Source organism: Stegastes partitus, unplaced genomic scaffold (assembly GCF_000690725.1).
Source record: "Stegastes partitus isolate 25-593 unplaced genomic scaffold, Stegastes_partitus-1.0.2 Scaffold2223, whole genome shotgun sequence".
Taxonomy (NCBI): domain Eukaryota; kingdom Metazoa; phylum Chordata; class Actinopteri; family Pomacentridae; genus Stegastes; species Stegastes partitus.
In genome coordinates, this window is record NW_007579954.1 from 21,029 (window position 1) to 48,863 (window position 27,835).

A 27,835-nucleotide genomic window follows, 5' to 3' on the forward strand; every position below is an offset into this window, starting at 1 on the left:
GTAATTACTGGCTAATATTCCATTACCTAAACACAAATTTAATTTTCTCACTTACTGGACACTGATGACTCGTGCATTCCTACCAGAAACCCATCCTGTTGTCCAGCCAGTCCGTTAGGCCTTACAACCCCGGCCTAAATTGATCGCGGCACAACAGCTAATGCATCTTAAAAACAGTCTTAATCCATACAGTGTCTGTCAGCCATTGGTTTTCTAAATATTTCAGGAAAGTATCAACGGATTTCAGTTAGTTTGTTTAACCCTCTGAACTCGAAAGCAGCTTTTTTTTATTTTTGTTTCCTGTCACATTTCTACTCTACTGTGGGTTCACACTGGCCATTAACACTCTGAACCACAAGCAGCTGGTGGGCCTTTCTGTGCTGCTCTTACAATTTTACTCACTGTAGGCTCACATTTCTCTGCAACAACAAGTCCTGCACCTCTATGCAAACCACACAACCATGGGTAGAAGAAGAGAGAACTCAAAAATGTCTTTTGTGCAGCATTGCAAATTTATAAATCATAAACGGTGACAACAATCCATCCATCCATCATCTATACACGTCTGTCTATATACATCTATACAAGTCTCTGAATTTTTGCCATGTAAGTGCAAACAGCTGCAGCCGAGTCACTAATGGCTTCCTGGTTGTGCCAAGGAGCGCAGAACTTTGACAGAATCTGGTTTGTAAATGGTTTACTGCAGATCAGATGGAATTCATTCAGTGGCTGCAGGAACGTCGAAAAGGTTCACTACAGTGCTACTTATCAGTTTTTGATGGAGGTCTAAATTCAAGAGAGTCTTCTCAGGACTGTGGGATAAGGCATTTTTTACCCTTTGCTATACTCCATGAAGAACTTTTGCTTTTATTTGAAAGAAGAAAATGCATTATATATATATTATACATCATCTAGTCTATACACTGTGTATTTGGATGTACAAATAGCTGGCACATAAAAGGAACATTTAACTCCTACAGTGAGGAGACGCGGTGCCTCCGTCTTGCAGTGCTGGAAACTTTTCTGACGTAGTTTGAGTCAACTTGTCCCCTTGCTCAGTGACCCTTCCTCAGAGGGAAGGGTCACTGCAAATCAGTTCAGGTTGTTCTGAGAGGATGAAACATTTCTATCCCGATGGGAGTGCTCTCTTCCAGGATGCCACCATCCACAGGGCACGAGGGATCACTGAATAGTTTAATAATAAAAATTAAGTGAATTAGATGCTATGGCCTTAACAGTCACCAGATCTCAACCCAGCTGAACAGCTAAGGGAGATGTCGGAGCGATGTGTCAGACAGCGCTCTCCACGGCGATCATCAAACCACTAAATTAGGGAACATGAAGAATCGTGCTTCATCCCTCCAGTTGATTTCCAGAGATTTACAGTCACCACAAAGGCATGAAGCTGTTCTGGCATCACTCTGCATCTCATTAAGACACAAATGTCGGTCCTTCTTTTTAATTTGTCACTCGTCTGTAGTTCTGGACCCAGATTCAAATCAAAATCTCGACATATTGCTGTTAAAAAAAAAAAAAAGGAGAATTTGTAGCCTCAGCTGAAGCATGCACTGTGTGGCGCTTGAGGCCAATCAGTCTCTGTATGCATTATTATTACCTTCACATTATCTCAGTCTGCCTTACATAACACAGTGCTATCATGTAAATAAACCAGTAGCAGCTGCAGCAGCATATTACTGCTTTCTCATTTTGAGGTCATGTTAACTATTCCAGCCACAAACTATTTTTAGCTCTGGCAAGGAGGAAATGCATTTTTCATCCTTCTAACTATTTATTTTTTATCACCGCCTCATGTACGACAGTGAAGAGCGACGGGCGTTGCATACAAAAGAAAGTTCACAGCTATACTTCCTCTCCCTATAGAATAGAATTCACAGAATTATACTTTGTCTGAGGGGAAGAATCACTTAACACATCTTGCATGTTTATGCTGTTAAAAAACAATAAATCAAGCTCCAGTGGTTTTTGGAAGCATAAATTATTATATGCTATAGTTTATGTGGTAAACATTTTCCTATTAAATATGTCATTTTTAAAAAAAGTAAGTTATTTTTCTTTTCAAATGAACTTTGCAGCAGTTCAACTTCTTCCAGTGTGAAGTATCCAGTAAAACTTGCAAAATACCTCCCAGAAGACTTATTACATTTCAAAGCAGCTCATTGTTATGGTAATACCGTGCATGACTTTCTGTCTACAAAGAAATCTGGGTTGGCATCAGTGACTCTAACAGCTGTCACATCGTTCAGTTAGACACTTTTAATTTCCTCTTTTTGTTTTTTTCCCTCAGCGAGTCAACCTCAGGAAAGACGGACTACGATCCATCCAGACCGAACTACCATCCTGTGGACCACGCATGTTGGAAGCAAGGCCAGAAGTAAGTCAAGCGTACTTTTCCTCGCTCCGCTCCCTCATCTCATCCATCTAATGCAAAAACATCTGCCCAAGGCCTCAGAGCTGCCTTTTGAAATGTCTTTAAAATAAAAACTACTCTGCACATCACCACCAAATCCCATCTCTTTTACATTAAAAAGTAAAGGAGGGGAGAAAAAAAAACACACAAGGAGGGGGAATGTATGCGCGGTGATCGACTGTTCTCAGGCAGAAGTTTTGAGTGCATGTGATTCAGATTGCACATAGATTTGAAAAAGCTCTTTAAAAAAAAAAAAAAAGTATGTAATTGTTTCAACCTTCAGTGCATCTTTGATCCAAATGAGTAATTTTGTTGAAAGCTAAAAAACTGTAACTTCTAAACATCAAGGCAACACGGCCATTGTTCCACTCAGACATTTACGCATTTTTTATCTTTCACTCAGAGTTTTATCGGCATGAAGTTAAGTTTTTTTTTTTCTCTCCCGTGGAGGAGGATTTGATCCTAAAGTCAATACAAAAATCAGTCTGCCACTGTGCTGTTGACGTACGTACATGAGACGCCTTGTGATTGATTATTATGGATTATGCTGAGCTGGGTAATTGTAAAGCTTTGGATTCTGATGTGACGGGAGCTATAGTCGAACGTCAGCTCCTCTTTTTCTCTGCTGATATTTGCTTTCACTCCCCACTTATGGATGTCAAAGACAAAGCTTATCTAACCACTAAACAGGCAAAATTGGAGATGCAAGGTTTTCACCCAACAGTGATGACAGTCATTGTATGAGAGTAGTTTTTTTTATTTTTTTGGCAGCAGCCGTTATTTATTTATTTTTCCTGTGAAACCTCTCTGAGTTATACAAGAAGAAACTTTCCAGCTCAGAGAAGCGCTCTCACTAAGTAATGGAAAAATCATTGAAAAATCATGGAATTTTACATCAAGGCCACGGTGCAACCCGCGCTGCTTATACAGGCTTAGACCGGGTCAATTAGTGCGCAGTGTACAGTAATGTCTATTGATTGTTTTAAGCTGTTTCCAGTAGTATATTGGCAGAATTTACAGCTTTAATTCATGAATTTATTTCTTGTGTGAAATGGAATAAACATTGTAGGTCTCATTTACAATAAAAAGCAAAAATGTTGATAGTTAGTTGACTTATTTCCAAGTCTTTGCTGTTCAGAATATAAAAAATGCCTTAAATTCCCGTGGCTCTCTCCAAAAGCACACTTTTTTGCCTGTTTATTATCCCACCATATGGAGCATAACAGATTTGTTATTCTCATGTCAGAGGACACTCTTTTCCTAACATGGCAGCTCTGACCTTTGTCGTCTCTTGCTGTTGCTTTTATGTGGTTTTGATCGGATCAAAGCTGATTGTACTGTTGCACTAATTGCTGACTGCTTTTGAACAGCTGAGTCAGCTAAACGCCGTGAATGTAAAAATCTGTCTGCGTTGATTTTTTTGCCTGCTAACTACATGTTCATCACTCTCCAGAGTGCCATACTTGGCGGTGGCTCGCACCTTTGAGAAGATTGAAGAGGACTCTGGCAGGTAAGAGCTCCATTTTATTATTATTTTTTTTTCAGATCCCAGAACGAGGTAAACAGCACTGGGGGGAAAGTGGTCTCGACACATTCAAAGGATGTACACATACCAAAGCATTTTATTTATTTATTTTTTACAAAATTACCGCTCTCTCAGACTACCTCCTGCGAATTTCTGGAATAAAATTAGAGAAGTGTGTTCCAGCCAGAGAAAGTGAGGAAATTGGATTAATTTTATGGGTAAAGCAGGGAACATGAAGACATTTTTTACAAATAGGTCACCTTCTAGTAATGTTTAACTAGTTTTTTCTCCAGCTTTTATTCTTTTCAACTCTTCAGGAAACTGCGAAGATGACTTCTTCCACCTAAAAAACTGACAAGAAATATAGTTTTTGTGAAGGTGCATGGTATTCTTAGTGTTAGAAAGCCAGATCATGACATTTAAATAATATTTTGTAACCCAAGTCTGTTGCTGCCAAATTGAAAACATCTTTACAGACTTTCTTTTTTTTTAAATCTTTAAAGGATATTGAATGACAAATGCACCGGCAATGAGCTATTATTATCCGAGCTTGGTGTATAGTGTTTCATAAATGAACTGTTCATCTGCCTCCCCAGCTCTCATTTCCGATTAAAAACCCCCAGACAAATCTCATTTCCCACCTCTCAGTATTTACAGGATGTCCTGAAATTTCGTTCTACTCTTTAACTCTTCCTTGTCACAAAGCCATCGTGTTTGTCGTTTCCTAGGCTGAGAAACATCGAGACGCTGTCGAACCTGCTCCGCTCCGTGCTGCTGCTCTCTCCAGGTAAATGCTATTTTATCTCTCCCATAATGCATGCTGATGTAGCTACACGGGCAGCTGGCTGCCAGCCATTCTATCAAGGAGATGATGATGAAGCCAGGTTGCACATAAAAGTGGGAGGACAAGTCTGTTCATTGATGTGTGTTTTTGTTGGTGGGTGTATGAGCGTGTACCTGTGGGATTACAATGATGTTTGTGTTGTGTGTTTTCGTTGTTCGCGCCCGTGTGAATTGTGATTGTGTGTCTGAGCCTATGTGTTACTGTCTTGTGTTGTCTTTATTTCTGTTTAGTGTTCCAGAGTGTGCTTGTACGTTCATGACTGTGAGTGTGTCTGTGTTTGTGTGTGAGGTCCATGTTTATCAGGGCTCCAGTCCAACTTTTCCACTGGTGCTACTGGTGCCAACAAACTTTTTTGGTTGGTCACACCGCCCATTTTCGTCCAGCATCGCCATAACTACTAATCCACCTTGCATGTCAAAATTGAGACTTGATATTTGCAAAATATTAAAATCTGAAAATATACTCATTTTGCAAAGAGTCTCTTCTTGGAGGTTGTCTGATATAAACTGGGCACAGCCGCAACTCCTCACATACAAAACAGCTGCTTATTGATAGACACTACAATTTACCGATGTTCCCTAAACGCCTCAGATGCAAGCAAATGTACACACAAGCCAGGTGGCTGCAGTTCAGTCAGACAGGTGTCTGGGCAATAATTAGTTTGAAAATAGAATTAGAAATACAAGGTTTATTCTCATTATACTGCAGAACAAGACAGAAATACAATGAAATTTTGAAGACACTCAAAACAAAAGTCTGTAAAAGACAATCCCCAACAATCTATCAAAAATGACAACAATGGGACTTTTCAAAGCTTAATAAATATGTAAAGGACATTTAAAGAAAAAAAAAATCTAACTTCTCAGACAGCACCGAGCCGCTGCATCCGTCCAGTCGGTCATCTTGAATACTCAAATATGACGTTCTAATGACAGATTCACCGAAGCATAAACCGAGTGATTTTATCTACATGGGCAGTTTTCTGTGAGGGAAGTTTTCTGTCTGTGGAGTGCGCTTTAAGCCAATCAGCCAATCAAATCAGCACCACAATTGGTCATGTTTACCTAATTGTGGGAAGTCAAAATCTTCATCGCTGTTAATATTTGTTTTCGGCCCTAGCGCCGCGTTAGCCATTGCGATTGAATGCAGTGAGCTCTGTTTTCTTCTTCACTGGGTCAGTCGAACTCTCTGCATGCACCTGTACTCATTTTGTTTTTTAGAAAATCTGCTGTAGACACTTCATCTTTGGAACAAGGTAACAGCTGAAAGGATTGTTTCACTCGTCAGGCAGGAGGAGACTAACTGTGCCGGTGGAAGAAGTACGACTTTCAATCACAATGACTAATGCAGGAGTACGAGCGTCTCCGAAACAGCCTTATGATTGTCGTACGCTCTTAAAATGCAACTACGTGAAATTTTAACTCACTCTATCCAAAAATGTGTGACCATTTTGGTTGCAGTCTGGAGTCCTGTTTGTTAGTGGGCTTTTGTGTGTGTTTGGTGTTGTCTGACAGTGTTGCTCTGTTTGTGTTGCTGTCTCAGAGTCTGTAATATGAATGTATCTGTTTTTGTTTGTCTGTCTCTGGTTCAATGTACCTAGCATGCTCTGAGTAAAAACACGCCTTTGTGTGTGTTTGTTGTTTTTCCTAGATGACCTGCTGTGCTGTGTGTACCTGTGTTTGAACCAACTGGGTCCCGCCTACCTGGGGATGGAGCTTGGCGTTGGGGAGACGGTGCTGATGAAAGCTGTCGCTCAAGCAACGGGTAACAGACGCACAAGAACGCGCATGTGACCACAGCGTTGCACCCAAACACTTACTTGTGCATTCCCAGCCTAACTGCTAATGCCACCCTTCTCCGCTCATCAGTGGCGAGGCGGCTGCTATTTACCATCTCGCTCTTGTTTCCAGGGCGACAATTGGACAAAATTAAAGCAGAGGCGCAGGAGAAAGGAGATTTGGGCCTGGTGGCCGAGAGTTCCCGTAGCAACCAGCGCATGATGTTCCAGCCGGCCAGTCTGACAGCAGGGGGCGTGTTCAGGAAATTGAAGGAAATTGCCAGCATGAGTGGGAACTCGGTGAGCCACAGAATAACATTTTCATTAGAGGAGAGCAGTCTCGAGAAAATATTTTTTTCACTCTATTTGCCTCTCAGTATTGAGGTCAGGGACGGAAAAGAATGGAAATGTTAATGTGATTGTGTATTGAACAAGAAATTATTAGTTTATGTCCCCACTTCAGAGGGACCAGGGTTAATTTTTCAGCTCGTGAGTAACTTGTTACCTGGCTGGAATCTCTTGTGCAATTAGTTCCTTTTCCCTCCCTGTTGCTGCTGGGTCGTTTTTTTTCTCTTTATTGAACATGGAATTTGTACTCGTTGGTGACCTCAGTCTTTTTGCATTCTGTCTCTCCTCGCTCCTCTTCTGTGAATCTCAATTTCCTCCCGCCCGCCTCAGGCCATGAATAAGAAAATCGACATCATCAAAGGCCTCTTTGTGGCATGCCGCTTTTCAGAGGCCCGCTACATTGTCAGGTAAAATAAGACTCTCACACACACACATACACAGAGAGGCTCGGCTGCTCGTGTGACCACAGGCACGCACGGCCGTCTGCGCGCCCGTAGACACACAGATATCCCGGCGACTTCACAAGCCCTTGTGTGTATGTTCAAGCGTGCAGCTCTTGTCATGGGTAGCAGGTGCAAATGGGCGTCAACACTGACTGCTGTTGATCTTGTGGATGTGATGGACAGGTCCCTGGCTGGGAAGCTGAGGATTGGACTTGCTGAGCAGAGTGTCCTCTCTGCACTGAGCCAAGCTGTCTGCCTCACCCCTCCTGGACAAGGTAATTTTAAAAAAACAGGCTCATAGTTTTTCCTGATCCATCTTAAAACAGCAGTCAGCTGCCTGTATGTACATGAAGCCAGCTTTTGTTTGCTGTAATTATTCCTACTGTTCACACCGGCCATTAACCTGCTGAACCTCAAGCAGTTGATGGGCCTTTTTATGCTGCTGTCACAATTTCACTCACAGTGGGCTCATTCTTCCACTGCAATATAAAGTCCTGCACCTCTGAGGGAACAGAACAACTATGACTAGAATGAGAAAGAACTCAAGAATGTTTTCTTTGAGCAGAACAATAAGTTATATTGATATCAATTATAAAAAAGAATAGAACTAAAGATTGAATTTTATTACTTATTATACAAAAGATTTTAAAATCTGAAATCAACATGTTCACCATTTTCTAATTTCCCGCTGTTGTTATTAGTACTGGAGAACAATGGTGACTCCGTATACTGTAGATGTTTTTTGAGCTTTTTGCCTCAATCTAGAGCAATAGAGATAGACAGGAAAGGGGGGAGAAGTTTGGGCAGAGACCTGCAGCAAAGGGTCGTTGAACCCATGACCGCTGTGTCAGGGAGCTATAGCCCCTGTTCATGGGTCGCCCGCTCAACTAGGTGAGCAATACAGGTGCCCATCTGGTTTATTTTTACCAGATTTTGAAACATGAAGCATATGGAATAATTATATTTCTCTGAAAAAAATCAGAAAATGTTGTTTTAAATTGCTCGCAGCAGAAAAGTTCCTGCATTTTCTTTCTCCTCGTGTGACTTTTGATCTTCGTTATTAATGGTTTCCTGGTTGTGCACAGAATTTTTTGTTTTGTTACAGAATCTGATCAGACTAAACTATTTTTAGGGAATTTTTAAAGGAGACATGTAGAATAAAGGGCTGCAAGGTGGTGCAGTTGGTAGCACTGTTGCCCCGCAGCAAGAAGGTTGCCGGTTCGCATCCCGGTGGGGGCACCGGGATCTTTCTGTGTGGAGTCTCCATGTTCTCCCCGTGCAGCGTGGGTTCTCTCCGGGTTCTCTGGCTTCCTCCCACACAGTCCAGAAACATGTTGAGGTTAATTGGTGATTCTAAATTGTCCGTAGGTGTGAATGTGAGTGTGCTTGGTTGTCTGTCTCTAAGTGTAGCCCTGTGATAGACTGGTTACCTGTCCAGGTGAACCTGCCTTCACCCTGAGTCAGCTGGGATAGACTCCAGCCCCCCATGACCCTAGTGAGGATTAAGCGGTGTATAGATGATGGATGGATGGATGGATGGATGTAGAATAAAGAGATTTTAATGAAAAAACAAAACAATTTTAAGTTTACATGTGATTCAGTTTGTTTGTTATTCAGTGTTACGTCACAGATGTTTAGTCAAGAACAACGGGAAAGTTAAAGACTGCCGACGATTCTTTCTGTTTTTACAGTTTGTGCGTCTGTTACATGGTGCAGTGTACGTAATGGGCGGCCAAATCCTGAGTTATCTCAATCTATTCAGAAGTTAATACGAATGTTTAACAATCAGAAGTTAACGGCTATCAGCAGCTGTTTTCCTTCTTGTATCGAGTCTGTCTTTGTTTTCAAACCCGCCACAGCTTAGCGAACTTGATTTGTCGACTGTATACGCTGCAACAACAGCGACAGTAAGTTGACTGTGCGGGACGGGTCTAATAAAATCCTGGTTCGCACTCTGTCAGATTGTAGTATGTCAGCTGGAGGTGTGTCACGTTGTGCAATAAATTTCTGGTGAATTGTAGTAAACGGAGAAAAAGCGCACGAGAGCAGAGGCGTACCATCAACTCATGTCGTCCATCTGTGCTGCTCTGGCTTGAAAACAAAAAACAGACATAGTGCTGATACTTCTCTGGACCGAAGAACGTCGAGAGAGAGGAGTGTGGACCGGGTCGTAGGAAGGGATAAGTGTGTTTTTCTTTTAATTTAGTCAGAACTGGGACTTAAAACCTGTCTGGTGTGTTTTGTGTCATCTTCTGCTGTATGCCGATTGTCGTAGCAGCAGTCAGTCAGTTACACAACTTCTGCGATTGGTTGGCAACATCATCATTACTCCATCCTAAAATCACAGGGATACTCATGCAGATTCCCAAAGTCTTGTATTAACTTCAAATGAACACATCTAAACTTTCTATTTTTTTGCTATTAATTAAAGTTTGCATGCTTTTATCGATTGACTTATTGAAGTTCTTCTTGTAGTTATACCATTTATAACTAAAATAAAAACCCCAACTGGGAGGTCACACTAAATAAGAAGGAGGCTACAACAAGTATTCATATGTTTTATTTATAGATTACATGTGAAACAAGTGTTAAATTATTCTTTGCACTCCCTAGAACTGTCAAATTTACATACTTAATGTGTGAAAGACAATATGCGACCACATACGCGCCCCTCCAGAGTACGTTTAGGCTGCGCTTCTGTCGTATGTAATTTGCAGTCGGAGACACATTTTCTCACCAGTATGTTGCCGAATTCGTCAGCTTTAAGGAGGAAGTTGTGACAGCGTGTCTCTCGCCACCTGCTTTCAGCACTGATCCGACCTGCTCCCGCCGACACCTCAGACGGCGAATTAATCGAATTCAATCCTGACTTATTAATATGCGTAGTGTTAGTCACGACTGGAGGTGTGCTTTAATAAGAGTCAATTAGACCAGCGGCTTGGTGGGGAAATTTGCATTGATCTGTGGTCTGGTCTGGAAATGTTTTTTTTCTTAACATTTTTATTTATTTATTTAACCATTATTTAATCAGGCAGGTCAACTAAGAGCAAATTCTTTGTTGGGCTGAAGTGGATCATTGCAATGAATAATTTATCGTAATAAATTATTATTCAGCCATTTTAAATATAATTATTAATGCTTAACTGAGAAACAATAATTCATTTGGTCTTTTGTCTTTATATTATCTTAACCATTTGGAACACAGTGGGACTGAAATTACATTTTCAGCTTGAGTTAAGTATTCATTGTTTGAAAAAAAACAAAACAAAACACACACACTGAAGTGCAGCTAGACACAAGTGATTCGCCCTCCCGTAAGTCTGGTGTATTTCCTGTCCTTTGAAGTGCCTGCGAACTTTCATCCAACAAATCTTCGGTCATACAAATGTTCAAACAGTTACACAGATCTGTTTGAAATGCATTTTTTTCCCCTCCTTCCTTATAGGTTTCCCTCCTGCTGTGATCGACGCAGGGAAGGGGATGAGTGCTGAGAGCAGGCGGGCCTGGATCGAAGAGAAGACTCTCATTCTCAAACAGACTTACTGGTAAGTGAAGCCTAAACAAACCCCCTCGTTTCACTTTGCAGTCTCTCCTCGGTGCCACTAAAATGCCTCATCCCCGCACCTTAAGTCTTGTCCCTCATTCTCCCTCACCCATTCTGCTTCGGTTTCTGTTTAGAAGATATTGATTTCCTCCTTCTTTTATTTGTTTGTTTTTTTCTTTCCCAAACACTTGTCACGGCCAGCGAGATGCCCAATTACGACGTCCTCATCCCGGTTCTTTTAAAAGAGGGCATAGACCAGCTGCCCAATCACTGCAAGCTCACTCCAGGTAAGCAGCCAATCGAGAGGCAGAAAGGTTATTAGATCCAAAACAGCGATTGGTTTGTGTTTATTGATCCGTTCAGTGGAGGTGAGTCAGTTATTTTAGTTGAGTCATTTATCACAGGAAGATAAAAGATAGCGCTAAACTAAGGATTAGCTCCCAATTATACTGTTGTCAGGCTATTTGTGATAAGCAGCCTTGGCACTAAGTTGGGAAATTAATACCAGCCACCATCTGAACGGTACTAAATTGGGAAACTAAATTGGCTGTTGTTGGTCAGTAAGACAAATCTAGCAGCTATTTTGGCATGTAAACAATCGCCATTCAGACGGGGCTGTTCTGTTCTGAAATGTGAGATAGTCAAAGGAGGGGATGAATTATTTTTTCTTGGATAGCACCGGCTGATTTGGACAAAACATTACAGTCCTCTCAAATCAGGCTCCTTGCTCTGTAAAGCTGCAATTAAAGGCATTTGTTTGGTGCGTTTCATTATATCACTCCTCTGCTGCTTTTGAAGCCTAACTTAGCAGCGCAGCCCAGGGGGATGTGAGTCAGAGAACTGTAATATTAGGGCCAAATGAGAATAAAAACAAACTAATTTCAACTGTGGTTTTGTCACAAGAAACAGTTGTGGGTGTGATGCTGATGTGTCATGTGGGATTGTGTCATTGAAGCTAATTTCACAGCTTCTGGGTTGTTGTTGTTTTTTTTTTCACCCCCCAAACGAATACGAGATCTGCCTCGTAACCCGGAGGTCTGTTCGCACCAGCCCCGTGCCGCTCCTTCTGCTTCACCACGCCACCAGGAAAAAAAAAAAAAAAAAGCAAATGAGGAAAACTTCTCCTGGGCTAACTCGCAATTACTTTCTTGCCTGTTTATAATTCATGAAAAATGCATGACAAGATTATTTATTTCTTTGCGTGTTTGTTTCTTCGGTGTCCTGCTGTGTGTGTGTGTTTTTTTTTAAGCAGTCTCCCGCCACCTTGTTTCTTCTTCCAGGTGTGCCACTGAGACCCATGTTGGCTCACCCCACCAAGGGGGTTGGCGAGGTGATGAAGAAGTTCGACGAAGCGACGTTCACCTGCGAGTACAAATACGATGGCGAGCGTGCGCAGGTGTGTGTGTGTGTGTGTGTGTGTTTGCGTAAGGATGGCATTGTGACAGGGTGCAACTGTTTGTTTTTCTCGCGCTTGGCACCGAACATATGCCTCCTGAATTTTGCATGCATATACCTTTCGGCTGTGTTCTTTGACTATGAGGTATTGCTGTTGTGCGACTCTCACTGTGTGTTCACTTGCGTGCGTGCGCGCGTGTGTGTGGCTGTGCCTATTCTTTTAAGATAAACAGTAGTGCTGCTTTTACTCTGGGCCTGTGGGCAGAGCAAGCTACTTCTTCTGCCACTGTGGCCCAGAGAGGAGGAGGAGGGTGGGGGGGGAGATGGAGGAAGAAGGGAAGAGAGTGGGGTGGGAGATGGGGGAGAGAGGTGAGGAAAAGAGGCTGGAGACGGATAAGGCAAGACACATCAGAGGGGAGAGGGAAGACACAACAGGAGACAGCAGTGGGGATGAAGAAATTTCAAGAGAGAGACATAAAGAGACACGGCAACAGAGAGATTGTAATGTAAACCCCTCCAGCTGTATTGTTAATTTTGGACAGTCATGCCAATAAAGTGCCTTTGAACTGAGTTGAATTGAGAAGAAGGGAGATGAGCAGGGAGAGGGGAAACAGAAACAGAGACACAGGATGGAGGCAGAGCGAAGCCAGTCCTATGACGTCCTCCTCTTCTGTCTCTCTCACCGTCTCTGGGGCCTCACTGCAGTGGGCTTTACCGCAAACCGCCAGCAGAGGGACTCGCGGTACACAAGTCGGCTCAGCGCTCCCCTTCTTGTTTGTGTGTTTGTGCATGTGAGTGTGCGTTTGGATTTTGTGAATAGCCACAAGAAAGTCTGCCTGTGTGGCAGCTGATGAATCAGACTTGTTGTGTGGGTATTTATTTCTATTTTATGAGTTTATTTATCTGAGACAGTGATAATTGATGAAGAGAGAATCTGTAAATGAGCAAAATAATTTGCTGTCCCAGGCCAAATGTTAAAACTGCTTCCTGAAAATAGATTAAAGCAACATGCAATGGAGCACAATAACATAAGTCAATATATTTTTTCACTGTCAAACACACCGTAGTAGGTTACAGTCCACATTAAGAAAGACCTAACGCTTAATCCTCTTACATCCAAATGCTTTCTGGGCATTTTTTGCTCCTGTAACAATTTTATGCTTATTTTTCACTGGAATATTAAGTCCTGCACCTCTATGGAAACAGTGCAACCACGACTAGACGTCAAGAAAACTAAAAACGCCTTTACTACAGTTTAACAAAGTTATAATGCTGTGACTCCTGTTTTTACAAAAATGGGGAAATCCTGTGAATGTGGATTCCATTTTTCTCCCAGAGTTCCCACAGGTGCTACCAGAGCTAAAGGTCGATATTTCACTATTTATATTTTAGATTTGTTTCCATACCATCTCCTGTCTGCTCTGTATAAATGCAGGCTGCAGTTCAGCCAAAGATTCCCTGAAGTGACTGTTGGTTGCAGTTGTGTCAGTCTTGGCTTCTCAGTTGTGTAGTGAAACACAGATTTTTTTAAAGCAAAGAGTTTATTTTTGGTGTTTGTTGTTGTTGTTGTTTTTTCAAAATATGACTTGAGGAAAAAAAAAATCTCTGAACTATCATAATTTTAAGCTGTTTCCCGGTGGATTGGCAAGTCACAGATGAGTAGTTCAAGGACTGTCAGACAGAATCACTGGATTTTGAACTTTCAGTTTTCACAGTTTCTGGCTCTGATAGATGCTGGCATTTTGGTGATTCTGTTAGGACAACATGGCTTTCAAACCCTGCAACAGGTTTGGGTATTCAGAGGATTATAAACAGGATATAACACGTGAGGAGCTTATTTGAAGACAAGACAGACTAAAAGAGGGCAAGAAACACGACAACTAATATCCTAATGTTCACGGGTTTGAATGTTAATGAGCTACAGCTTCGGTAAAACGTCTGTTTACTGAGCTTTAAACACCAAACTCATGCTTATCTAATGCCAAAAAATCAAAAATGTGCTTGAAAGGATTTAGAATCTTTACACCACATGTTGCCTAAGTCTGCCTAATATAAAAAGATTTGCAAGAGATAGTGTATGTTCTGTATTGACAGAAAAAAACTACAGTGAAATTCTAAGATGAAAGAAACTGAATGAGTAAACTGGTTAGATGCATTGCAAACATATATGAGGAATCTGAAGCAACACGTCCTCCCCACATGCATCTGGAAAGAGGATGGAAAAAAAAAAACCAGTGAAGGATAACAGACAAGGGGAAAGAGGGACAGATAGCAGCCTGATAATGGGCTGACCCAACAGAGTGTCAATTGCTTGTTTTATCCCCAGTATTATGTCATAGCGGGAGCTGACACAGAATCTGGGGCGCCTCTCAACATCACACGAAAAAGAATGACAGAACTGTTCGCCCTCTCTCACCTGCGTTGACAACTTCTATGCGGCAGAATTGAAATTACTAGCAGAGTGACTGACAAACTGATGGAAAGAATTTGCTATTTTTCTTCTGTTTTGCTGTTTTGTTTTCAGAATAACCAAACATTTAACCGTTTCAGCTTCTTGAACGTGAGCATCTTGTACTTTTGCAGAATTAAAGCAGCAGCCAGTTAGCAGAGAAAGCAGCTCTGATGCTCCACTCGTGTGTTCACAAGGTGTTTTCAGACACAGTGTTGAGCTGCAGGTCACCCACATTTTGAAAGCGCTCAGAGCCCAATACACAGTCACTGTAGCTTTACACCTAAAATGCAGGAAAGTAGACTTTGTGAGTGTGTAGCACGAGCAAAACGAGATCAGTGGTGCTGCTTGTGAAACACTGCGCTGGAACACTTTCTGTTCAGGTACAGTTGAAGGTCTTGGGAGGTTAAGACAAAATTGTGAATTTTCAGTCTGACATTTTGTTGTTTGTTTAATCTAGAAAACGTTTTAAATTTTAATTAGCATGCTGATCACCCACACACTGAGACGAACAACCTTCAACAGCGAGTGACCATACATTTTTGCGGCTTCACTTTCCTTTAGAAAAACCACGTTGACACACAAAAACAGTCATAGCTGCTGCCGATGCTGAACAGTAAAGCTGAATAAACATACACGTCATGGAAGTCATGACAGAAGGCAAGCGCTAACTGGCCGGCATCCAACCTGTACGCTGCTATCAGCCACAGAAAGACTGTACGACTGTGTGATCGCATAATCTTACACTATGGCTGACTCAGACGACAAAATTGTATAATGTAGTATAATTTCAGAGCAGTTTTGACTTTATATTTGCTAAATTATGCTTCCAATCTGACACAGTGACCATTTTAAAAGACAAAGAAGGCGTGCAGTCTCTTGTTGGCACAATGTGAACTGGTAATGAATTCCACCTACACGTATATGTCCTGTGGTTAGTTGTCAATAACAATAGCTGTTGTTCTTTCCTCGTGACACCACACGCATCATTCACACCGCACATCCATCTTATCTGACTTCATAGTAAAATCCTGGCGTTCAACGAGCTTAAACAGATTTTTAAATCGCACCTTTCTGTTTTGTGTTTATTTATTACACTATGGTTATTTTTCTGTTTTTGTTTTCTCACACAGATCCACATCCTGGAGAGTGGCGAAGTCAAAATATTCAGCCGCAACCAGGAAGACAACACCAGCAAATACCCCGACATCATCTCTCGCATTCCCAAGGTAACACACTTGAGCACAGAGCGCTGCAGCTCAACCCCCGGGAGGGTGAGAAAGAGGAGAGTGGGTCTGAGCTGTGACTGTCAAATGAGGGCTTTTACAGCCGTGCAGATAACAACTGAGCACATTTGTCCTGCTCACTCCGTCTTTCATTTTGGTGCTTTTCCTCAACCTGTCTCTCACCTGTCTCGTTTCCATGTGCACACCGCTCCTCTCTGCCTCGGTCTGTCACAGTCTGGGCTTTACCCGTCCTTACCCCTTTCCTATAGTCATCAAGACCTACCACTGGCCATTAAATGTGCTTTTTTTTTTTTTTTTTTTTAAACCTACAGAGATGTCTACTAATGATGAAAATGCTAAACCAGCTTGTCCTAAAGCTTCCTGTCTCTAATGTCAAAAAAAAACTCATCCTTTAACTTTAATTCGCAGCTGTGGGTAGCCTTGCCAAATTAATGAGGATCTCCTCGCGAGGGGGAGTGAGAAAAAGATCACCACTACCTGAAGCTTTGGCAGTTGGCCTGAGGTTATCTGAGCGCGCTCACTGCCTCGGTGCCTGCTGAGAGTGTGTGTTTTTTTTTTTTCTGCTTTCGTAAGGAACGGCAGTGAATTACCAAATAAATCTCCATCAGTTTGCCCTCTGCTTTCATTCATTTTCTGTTCAGGACTTTGTTGGGTATGGAACCGAAACGTCAATAGCATTAAAATAAATTCCCATCTTGTCTGTTGTAGTCGGGGCAGGTTATTGAATCAGATAAATTCTCAGGGAATATTACTAATGGGTTCCTTGGCTAGAATTTATTAAGACATAATTTATACCTGGAGCTTGTTAGTAGACACAGGTGTGCTTCTCCTGTACTGATTTTCACTTAATGTGTTTGTTTACCAAAACAAATTCAGGTAAAAGACGGCACTCCTGTGGTTAGCAAAAAGAAATATCATCACCTCGTGTCATCATTTAGGTAAATTCTACTTTGGACTAATGAACTGACAAGACTGCGAAGATTTAAAGCAACCTGTTTTGCATATTAATAACAAAAGCTTCTCTGGATTCTTGTACAGTGCTTGTAGTTTGTCAGGTCAAACACATCCTTAGTGGAATTCACACTTTGTGAGGCGTCTTACCAAGAGGCATTGTTTGTGGTGTCAAGGTTGTCATTAATTAAATCCCAGCCTTACCTGGTAGCTCCGAGGTGAGAAACTTGAAGGTTGTGGGGTCAAACAAAGCAACAAATTTTCGGCTGCTTGACACATGGCAGTCCACATAGGCCATCTTCTCCGGAGCCCGCTGTAGCCTGCTTTAATTGTGCCAACCTGCGAACACATTATGTTCTGGCCACATCGGGGGATAACCTGATGACTTGACTGCAGGCGGCCAGCCCGTTATGGTCTCCCACCTCAAACTAATCAGTGTCTTGTGTTCAACACATGTGGCTGTGCTGTGCTTTTAAAAAAAAAAAACCCTTCTGTGTTCAACCTTCAGGACTTGTGTAGCGTCTAACTGGATCAGGGCTGTTTGGAGTTCAGTTTAATTTCTACTTTCCTTTTTATAGATGTCACTATATTCCCTGCTTCACATTAAAAGCTGTCAGCTGGTGGGCCACTCTGTTTGCCTTTGGGGTTTAAGTGACTGATGCTCAACTGGTTCAAAGCTGGCTGGGAAACTTTTGTTCCATGTTGCTCCCATAGGCTGCACATAAAAGATGGACGTGCTATCACCAGTTAGTTGGTGGACAGTTTTGAAGCCTCAGGTTTGGCATTTGGCCGACATCATCTTGGTCTTTGAAACTAACCCTAATAAACAAGTGATGGATCTGACTGAGAACTCGAGAACACTGCAAGATGGTAGCAACCGCTCAACCACAAGGTAGCTCTGCCCTATAGAGTACCCAACTTTATTGTATGTTTTACTCAAACTAGGACCGTAATCTACAAAATGGACACCGTGCTGTACTGAAGGATACTTGAAACTAGTGATTGAGACCATAAGCTTAATCAGAAAATGTTTACTGAGATTACAAATTAAGTGAGAAGTTGAGGTACAATTGGCGTTTCTTTTGCAACCAGATGCTGGCTTTTAGAAAGAAGGTCACTCACACAGTTGTCTCACTTTGCCAACCAGCTCTGTAGAACATGATGGTCTGGCTGCACCACGCAACCACTCTGCTATCGTGGAATGAATGTTCTCTCTTGTTTGTGTTTCTTCAAACTAAGCAACATCATCTTGGATGGGGCTAAGCGAAGGATGCGGATGGTCCAAATCCTTAGCAATGCTTAAAATTTTCACTGTAGTCGTAACAGCACTAAGGTTGTTGTTGTTGTTGTTGTTTTCCATAGTACACACAGCTAGTAGAAGAAAAGGACCTGAAATGAGCAAACACCTGTAAGTTTATACCCACAGTCTACATCCGAGGAGTCAGACTACGTCCGAATTGGCTTCACTTTTCAGAGCCAGAGGCTACATGGAATTTTTTATTTGCAGTCCGTGCTGAGTGCACATAAGTCCTCACATTTCCTTACAAATTTCTAAAGTGAACTCTCAAAGGCCAGTGTTACTTTCCACGGCCATAATCATGCCAGAGTTCGCTAGCAGCCCCGTGGCGTAAATTTAGTTGTTTCCATGGAATTACTAACATTAGCAATAGCAGTGTTTCAGTAAGTAGCCCGAAGGAACCCCCCACTCTTCATACAAAAACAGAACTTGGACGTCGCTCACCTAAATGAAATGCAATCATCGCTAAATGTTAATTACACCTGTCCTTTTCCTGCTTTGACATATGGAAATGTCAGCTGTGAAAAAAGGTCTATAAAGGCATAAAAAGTGCCTCGAAAGAAAAACCAGCAGGACTAATACAACAAGTTTGTTGTAAGTTAACTTTAAAGGCAGCCACGTTGTTCAAATTTATAAAGCTCTCCTAAATAATAAGATGTGAAATTCTGTAGTTAGCAGATGAGTTTAGAGATGTCCACACTGCGGCTACATGAACTGGCAGACCTCTAGCGCAGGGTAAAAAAAAAAACAACCTCCTTTTACCTCCATCTGCCGTCCAGTCGCTCTGAGTCGGCATGACTTGAATGGTTGCTCATATTTCACCTCAGTCAGTCTCACTGTTTCTCATAACTTCTGCCCTCTCACGTTTGCCTCACACTGACTTTCATCTCTCTGTTTTTTTTGGCTCATTTTTTTCCCAAAACTTTCAAACCTGCATGGCTCTTTGTCTCTAACCTTTATTGCTCTTTCTGTCTACTTGTCTAATCACTCCCCTCCTTTCGTCTTCATTACTTCTTCATGATATCTGGTCCTTCCTTTACTACTCCTGGATCTCTTTTCACCTCTCTTCCTCCTCTCTTGTCTCTCTTGCTCTCATCTTTCTTTCAGCTTTGATACGACCTGTCTGTAATTTCACCTTTTTGGTCTGTTTCTCTGCCTTATATAGTCCTTTCCTTTCACTCCCTCTCTACACCTTCTTACATATTCGCTCTTGCTCTTTTTCCTTATTGCTTGTCGATGCTCCTGACTGCTGTCGTCCCTCACCTCTTTCTGTTTTTGCTTTCGGTTCCCTTTATATTTCTGTCTCGCTTCTCACAATTTTTCTTTCGCACTTTTTTCCCCTCACATGGCGTCCTCCCTTTTAAAAACCTTCTTTTCGCCTTCTTTTCTCTTTTCCCTGTCTTGCTCCTGAGCCTTCTCCTCATTCTGTCTTCGCTCCTTTACCTTTCTTACTTGTAATTTTTTTTAACCTTTCTACTTTCCTGTTTCTCACCTCTCCTTCTCACCATTACTGCCGCCTAAATTGGAAGGTTTTGAATCCGGTGGGGTGGGGAGGGGGTGACTGTGAACAGAGTGAAAAGTTTGGGTGTTTGTGCTTCATTTGCATGATGTGAGAAAGATGCAGCAGTTGGAAGTGATGGCATCATTTGGCTTTATTTTGTTTGTGCTTGAAATAATTTTCCTGTGTTTATGTAATTTATGACTCGTAAATTTACGATATTCAATTAACTTATGCTTTGAAAGCAGCCCGTGTTTGTCGTTGAAATGAAGCTTTCATCTCAGAAATTGATTAGTGATCATTAACGTGGCATACAGTTGATTAAAAGAAGCGCTTGGATTATAATTTGCATCCTCTGTCCTGACATTATGTTGTCATGGCAGCATGTCTGTGTGTGTCAACACATTTTGCGAGCACAATAAACAAACAATGCCTCAGTAAAAGTTCACACTAACACAGGTTGCCTGCATAGAGGAGATGGTATGATTAGATTTTACAGCACCTTGCTGCATTATTTTGCATATTAATAGGGGAAAACCAATTTTCCTGAAGCTACCACAGTGCCTCGGCGCTTTAAATTCTGAATTAATATTAATACATTAATATTAATACAGATACATTAATAGGTAATTAATGCATCACTTAGCCTAATGACCTCATGAGGGTAACTAGTTGTGTTTGATGTATTACTGTTTCCAAACAACCTGTTACCTCTAATGTGTCTCCTGCTCTCAACTCTGATTAGCTTTCTCTGATTGCCTTTTCGTATTCCTCTCACTGATCAACTCTCAGTCTGATTTAGGCCGTAAATTTCAACTTTGAAGGAATCCCGGTGGCGCCGAATCGAGAGTTTAAGCCTCAGACCCGCGATTTAGTGGCTCAGATGATTTGCAGCCACTCGTTTTGATCTTGAGAATCAGCTGCGATAGTCAATATAATCTGCCTATAAGCTACACGGTTTATCCTCAGCTTAAACCCTATCAGTGTTTTTCTGCGCAGGGAAATAACTATCAGCTGCCAAAGCCTTTTTAGTCCATACTGAAATGATAAACCACAAACAAACTGCAAAAAAAAAAAAAGTTGCAGAAAGAGAAGCTTTTTGGCACAACGTGGGCATGAGACCAAAAGAGGGGGTGTGCTTAACAGTTTGGTGAATAGAAGACACTCCAAAAGTCTACCCAGGAGAAGCAAGAAATGTGGAGGAAAGAAAATGATAATGTGTTGACTTCCAAAGCATTTGGCAACAAATTGAGGGCAGCTACAGGTCCGGAAACAGCCTGAACATGTCTCCAATTTGATTGCCTGTATTCATGCCTTTTAAAAGCTCCAAGTTGAGTCTCGTACTGAGTTTGCAGTTTGTTGGATTTACTTCAATGAGACTTTCAATCTTCTGACAATCTTGTGTTCGCTGCAGCAGATGTTGCCGATGCGTAAACTGTCTTCTTTTTTTTTTCTTTTCTTTTTAATCTACAAAAGCTCTTCTCCTGTCTCATCTCTCTCTTAGTGTAATGCCTTATTTTTTTTATTTATTTTCCTCGTTTCCATTTTGCTCCATCTTTATTATGTTTTATTTTTTTGTTTCAGGTGAAGAAGGACTCGGTGGTGTCCTGCGTACTGGACTCGGAGGCGGTGGCCTGGGATCGTGAGAAGAAACAGATCCAACCCTTCCAGGTCCTCACTACTCGGAAGAGAAAGGTACGGACGGAGGGGAAAGTGGAAAGTGCTCGTAGTATTGTAAAAGTAGAGAGCAGGAACTAATGAGAGAAGAAAGAAGTAAAGTAAAAAGGTTGAAGAGAGAAAACAAGACAGAGATAAAGACTTGAAGGTGGAGGAGAGCGAGATAATAGAGTGAAATGATCCGGCAGACTGAGGTAGATGGACGGAGACAGAGCAGACAGAAAGAAGGGGAGACTGATAAGTAGGAGACAGAAGAGCCAAATGGGTCGAGAAGAGAGGAAAGGGGTGTGAGATTGCAAATGTCAGCAAGGTGTTTATTCAGTTTTGATCAGAATAACGGCCTCTTTCCACCACACCAATCACATTAGAGCCAAACTGCTCCCTTTACCTTGTCTTTTTTATGCATGATGACATCCCTGTAAATTAGGAAAGGAGCAATGAGAGTGCAGCTATGGAGAACACGATGATGAAAATGGCTGAAAATGATTATCTTGATGATTTTTTTCCCCTCACCAGATACAGTTACTGCCCCTATAAAATCATGATTATTTGTAATGATGGTTTGATGCACAAACTGATTGTACTGCCCTTCTGGCATTTTGCAGCAACATCTCCACTGTTTCAGTATCACATGCACGCCCGCTGAAATGAAATATTTCAGATGAGGAGATGAGAGCCGATATGCACTAATTAAACATCATTAATGAGCGGAGAGGAAAGTAATGAGGGAGTGGAAAGGAGAGTGAAGGAGAGCAGGGATACGTCAGGAGAGAAATCTTTCAGGTTTAAAGACTGCAGAGGTTTAATTGCGGATGCCGCCGTTTAATTTTCCTGCTCTGTCCTGGTCACATCGGAGCAGACACGAGGTGGTGCAAATATTTACAGGAACGGCACCGCAGTCGTCGCTTTCTGTTTCAACTGCAATGCACGATTGTGCAGCTTAGTCTGTGTTGTTTACTCCAAGTTCACCAAAACAACAAATTATTGATTAGTGGATGTAACTTCAGTTCCGTGTCCGTGGAGGAAACAGAGTCACTTATGTATGTGTTGATGGTGATGCTAGAGAGGAGAAGACTCGATAAGGACATCGAAAGGGTGGGAAAAATTGCACTCATTGTCTTGTCTGCACAGTCGTTTTAGCCCTTTTTTTTATCCCCCCAAAAGACGACCCTGAAAGTTCTACTGGGGGGTTCTTGTGGTCAGAACCTACATAAAGGTTAAGGTCGCTCTAAAACAGCCTGCAAAGGAAAACGTAATATAGAAGTCGGAGTGCAGTAGCTCCTTGTAACACCAAATCTAGCATAAGTATAAGTTAAGTGTATCCTAAGTCACATTGAGCATCAGTAATTAACCAACTAACTAGTAACTAACCAACTAACTAAGCTAAGATCAGCCTTCTAATGCCTTTTGCATTTAGCGTAGATAAGTTGGTGGTAAATCGTTACCAGATAAATTGCTGTCAGTAACTTAAACAACAATAATTTGAGAACCGACAAGGCAAGAAACAAAGAACATGCATATCAACAAGTATATTGTAGATTAGCTGTAGTGACTGGTAGGATCATCACCATGTTATTGATTGATAGGGCCGCCAATTATCAGTTAAGAACATTGTTCAAAATTTGCATCCTTACAATAGAATAAAGCATCGTTGAGATAATACGTGACATGGGCAGCGTATCTTGAACAGTTTCTTGATAAGCAGCCAAATGTTGATGATAAACATGCAAACTGAGAATATAAAATTGTATTTCATAAAAATAAGACAATGTCCGTGTTTTTCCAGACTCGCCTTTGGGGGTGAGACCAGGCATGTCAATAAGCATGATCGACCTGAGTCTGTGCCACCTTGTTTGACAGAAATTTTTCCATTATTTCTTATCACTTGATAAACAGAAATGTCTATTATGCTTGCCTAAATAAAACCCCGGTAAACAAAACTGGTTAAAAATAATAACTTCCTCAAAATTCTCAATTCATATCATCCTGGTGCTCGATAAAACTTCCTGGAGGGGAATCGAGCACCTTTTTGGGGCTGGCAAAAAATACTTCTATGCAGGAAAAAAACCCTGACTATGAATCAAATTTAGAAAAAAAATGGTAATATTGCACAACCTTAACCTGTTTTGATACAACTACACAGACACATCCGGCACTGTGACAGCCTAGGAGCTGCCTAAAATGTCTGTCATTAGGTAGGAATGCCATGAATAGCTTTTAGATATCAGCTAACCCCAAACTAAGTGCTGCAAAAAGATAAAAATCTAAACCTCGCCAGTATTTTTGTGATCATCCAGTGAATTAAAGCAGTACCAGTTGGCTTCTGTACACTTGCACACACACACGTTAGTTGGCAGGTAGGTTGTTCTGAGCATCTTCTGTACATTTAGACTGGCTCAATGTCTCCTGTTTGTTTGTGTAATCCAAGACTGATTCCATGAAGTTGAGATCTGGGCTCTGTAGGGAGCAGACAGTATGTTACAGGCTTCCTGTTTTTCTTCTTTACCAAAGATAATTCTTTATGACTCCCGCTGTATGTTTGGGCTTGTTGTCAAGGCTGCGGAGTGAATTCCTGACAAATCCGACACCTCCCTGATGGCACTCGGTGATAAACAGGAATCTAAACCTATGAAGTGCCTACACCTTTTTTTTTTATTTGTCGCTGAACATGTAGAGTCGATCCAGGAGATAACTGCAGGTGCTGCCAAACGAATACTGAACCAGGAATCTAAACATCTGAAGTGCCTAATTTTTTTGTGATCCGTCTTTGATTCGAAAGTTCTACACGTGTTTCCTACGAATTGAGTCAAAAGTTTTTGCTGGCTAGACATTTTTAAAGGTACCCTGTGGAGTTTTGTTGTGAACACAGCTTCTGTTTACTGTCAGTGCAGCTCATCAACACACATTGTTTGTATCCTCAAGGTGTTGGAAACTCATCGAGAGCGCTTTCCTTTTGTACGCAACGTTTGACTAATTCTTTCCTGCATTCGTTGATTCGTTTGCACTTACCGGCATATTACTGCAACCTGTCAAATGTTGTGAAATAATCAGCAGGAATATGTTTTGCTGTGGCTCACTGGGACCTACTCCTAAAAAGAGAAAACAACAACATTGCTTGGTTTAGTGTTTACATTTTAAAAAAAGTACAACCTGATCTAGTAAATTTAAAGCGAGCTATTAGCCAGGAAAGAGATTTTCCCAAATTGCTTTAGGAGTCGCTGGTGATCCCAGTGAATCAATATTACTTCAGGGTGTTGGAAAAATCGTGGAATTTTGCATCAGGGCCACGGTGCAAACTTGGTAATAAGGCAGAGTCGAGTGCAGAGACCAACAGGGGTAAACAAGAACGGAATAAGCAGGGTGAGGTGCGGGAAAGGTGAGGAGATGTAGAAGCAGAGGAGGCGAGTGAAGTGAGTTGAGGGAAAGGAAGTAATGCGAGAGAGAGACGAGCACAACAAGAAGGTGTGATGCTGTTTAAAGGTAGAGGGAAGATAGGAAGGCTGGGTGGTTAACTTTCAAGATGAACGGGAGAAAAATCAAAGAGCTCTTTGTAACAAGTCCCAAGGTTGGATGTAGCGATTTGTGAATAATGCGCGTGTATTTGCATATTTTTGTCAAGGGAGAAATATTAAAATGTGTTTGTGTGTGTTGATGCTTCCCCTGCAGGACGTGGATGCCTCCGAGATCAAAGTCCAAGTGTGCGTGTACGCCTTTGACCTCCTCTATCTCAACGGCGAGGTAAGGCCTTGTGATGATGAAAATATTACAAAGGATTCCACTCAAAGTGCTCCTGTCGTCGTTTTAAAAAACTGGCGTGCGCGCGCGTGTTTATCATTTGCGCCGCACACACCCGCGTGCTCGCCGCTCCGCCGAGATGCCAGCGTCGTCCCTGAATGACAATGATGGTGCTACTGGAGGCCGTAACTAGATAATGATTGTAACGCTCATTGTAATTCCAGCGGAGTGTGTCTGAGTGTGTGCGTCTGTCTGAGACTCTGAGAGCGAGTCGGTGCCTTTTTGAGACTATTTGTCAGACTCTGAGTGTGAGCGGTAACTTACTGAGCATGGAACTAAGAGTGTATGTTCCTGTCCAAATAAAGCACAAGGTTTTTTTTTTTTTTTTAAGTGAATTTCACAAAAAATCTGCTGAAAAGAAATGCTAATCAGTGAACGTTTCCACGAGCCGGTGCAATGTGAGTCGTCCCAAGTGGACGGAAACAAAATTACATAATTAAAAGAGCACCAGTGACTCTTAAGTTGTGCCATTTCATTGCTGCTTCCCACCTAATAGGGCATTTATGTAAATGTTATGAATTAATTTTTCTCTGTACGCACGGGCTTCGTCTTTTTGTTTGCCTGTTAGCCCTTTATTTATTTCTGATTATCACTCGTCTCTATAAATTTGGAATGTGTAATTCCCTGCAGCCTGCAGTCCTTGTCACTGCTAACTCTAGTGTTGTCCTGCGAGGGGCTGTTCATGCTACTCCCACCAGATACTTCCCAGCTAAAGACCCGGCTGCTATTCGGTGCTAGTCACTACCACAGAGTACATCAAGGGCATGTCCTTGATGCGGTTTATTTTTTTAAATTTGTCAAGTTTAATGATCTGAGAAGACGCAAACACTGCACGTGCTGTTTTTATAATATTGTTTTGACATTTTTCAGACCAGATATCTGCACATTTGACAGTTTTTAGGCTAAATGTGAGGGAAATAAAAGGCGTTTAATGGCTACGTGGAGGCGGCTGTTAAAACAGAATGACCACTAAAGCTGATACATGTGTCCAATGCTTTTTATGCCGCTTCGCACATTGATGCTTTCTTAATGGATGTCAGTGTGTCAGAACATGCCATGCTCCTATTTCCCAAACGTGACACGCATTAACTCTCCAGAAAAGCAGCAATTGTATCACATAGACTCCCAGAGTTGTCATTGGCATGGCGATGTGGTTCTGCACAGTAATCACATTGCAGTAACTCAAACACAAGCAAAAAAAGAAAAAAAAAAACTTGCACAGACTATTTTTCCATGGCTAATCTTTAAGAAACGTCTGGTAGAACATTTTTTTTTACTTCAATTCTTGGATGCTGTTTTTTTTTTTTAGCTTTAGTTAGAAGACATGGTGTTTGTTGACATGCAGGCTTCATATGTGCACAGCAGAATGAGCAAGAAACAGGAGGTAAACACTGAAAAGAAGAAGTTATGTTATATTAATATATTTTGACACCACACAAATAATTCAACGTGATCGACCGCGATATCGATGTTTAAATCGTTCTGCTTACAGAAGGCACTCTTGGAAAACAGTGCATGTAAGTCACATCACTGGGATTCAACATTGCAAATCTTTATTTTACACTTTCCAGCAGATGTTTGATCCACATACCTGTCTGCACTCAGTGGAGACCAGAGGCTTCTCTGTGCACAGCTGATTAGCAACCTGCATGTGAGGCGTTTAGGGAACATTGTTAAGTTGAAGTGTCTGTCGATAAGTAGATATTCAGGAAGTCAGATGTTTTAGGTTCAATTCTATTTATATGGGAGGATGCAACAAATTCAGGGCAAAAGTAACATTATTATCATTCAGTGTCATTTTGATGCAGAGATTTGTACGTTAGCAGGAATGTATGTAAGTTAAAGCAGTGCTCTGTTGTAAAAGTGCAACAAAAATCATTGAAAACAGTGATAAATAATCATGATCCTCGTGTTAATCAAAATAATCTACATGATCTTTCAGCCCTGTTCAGATGTATGCAAGTTTTTCAGCGACATGAAAAACGATGTTGACAAAAAGCAGAAATTCTGTTGGAAACTGTTGCCAAACATGAGGCAACAATCTTATTTGAACATTTAAATCAGCGCTACAAAGCTCTGTATGAATAGTGCAAAGCTAGATGTGAATGCCATCTAAAGTTTAAAAAAACGATTTCAGATGCTTTTACTGGTGTTGCACCATATGAGAAAGGTCCCAATTGGCTTTTACTCAAAAAAGTCTTTATTGTAAAATGTCTTTTTTCAGCTTTTTGAATATATTTTTTTTATTTTCTGTGCAGGTGCACCTGCCTACGAAATCCCTCCAATCATTCCAGAGCGATGAATTCTTTCATAATCGATTTTTTCAAGTCATCTAGATAAAATTCCTGCTTTTAAAAAAATATATGTATATTGCAACGAAAATCCCAACAAAATATTGCAATGTCAGTTCTTTCCAACGTGGTGCAGCTCTGTTGACATTTTATGTCATGTAAGGATACAAAGTTGACATAAAATGTCATCAAAGAGCTCGGGGACTGAATAATGTGAAAGTGCTCACAAAATTAAGTTCTACTCAAACTCTGCCTCAGCCGCCGAGTTGCTCTGGGGGAATTTGTACTCCTAACTTCAGGATTTCTGTAATATTGCTCAAACAAAG

At 41.4% G+C, this 27,835-nt stretch overlaps 1 protein-coding gene across 1 annotated transcript in view; it reads left to right on the forward strand.

Annotated features, from left to right (window-relative positions):
* Positions 1-27,835, forward strand: part of LOC103374366 (DNA ligase 1) — a gene marked incomplete at its 3' end in the record, with an annotated part of 62,580 nt that overhangs the window by 15,890 nt on the left and 18,855 nt on the right. Inside the window, exons 8-20 of the mRNA XM_008304444.1 lie at positions 2,306-2,392; positions 3,882-3,938; positions 4,682-4,740; positions 6,448-6,561; positions 6,708-6,874; positions 7,253-7,329; positions 7,549-7,640; positions 10,811-10,910; positions 11,111-11,196; positions 12,190-12,305; positions 15,887-15,982; positions 21,331-21,441; positions 25,090-25,161. Of these exons, the coding sequence (XP_008302666.1) occupies positions 2,306-2,392; positions 3,882-3,938; positions 4,682-4,740; positions 6,448-6,561; positions 6,708-6,874; positions 7,253-7,329; positions 7,549-7,640; positions 10,811-10,910; positions 11,111-11,196; positions 12,190-12,305; positions 15,887-15,982; positions 21,331-21,441; positions 25,090-25,161 (1,234 nt within the window). The remainder of the gene's footprint in view (positions 1-2,305; positions 2,393-3,881; positions 3,939-4,681; positions 4,741-6,447; positions 6,562-6,707; positions 6,875-7,252; positions 7,330-7,548; positions 7,641-10,810; positions 10,911-11,110; positions 11,197-12,189; positions 12,306-15,886; positions 15,983-21,330; positions 21,442-25,089; positions 25,162-27,835) is intronic.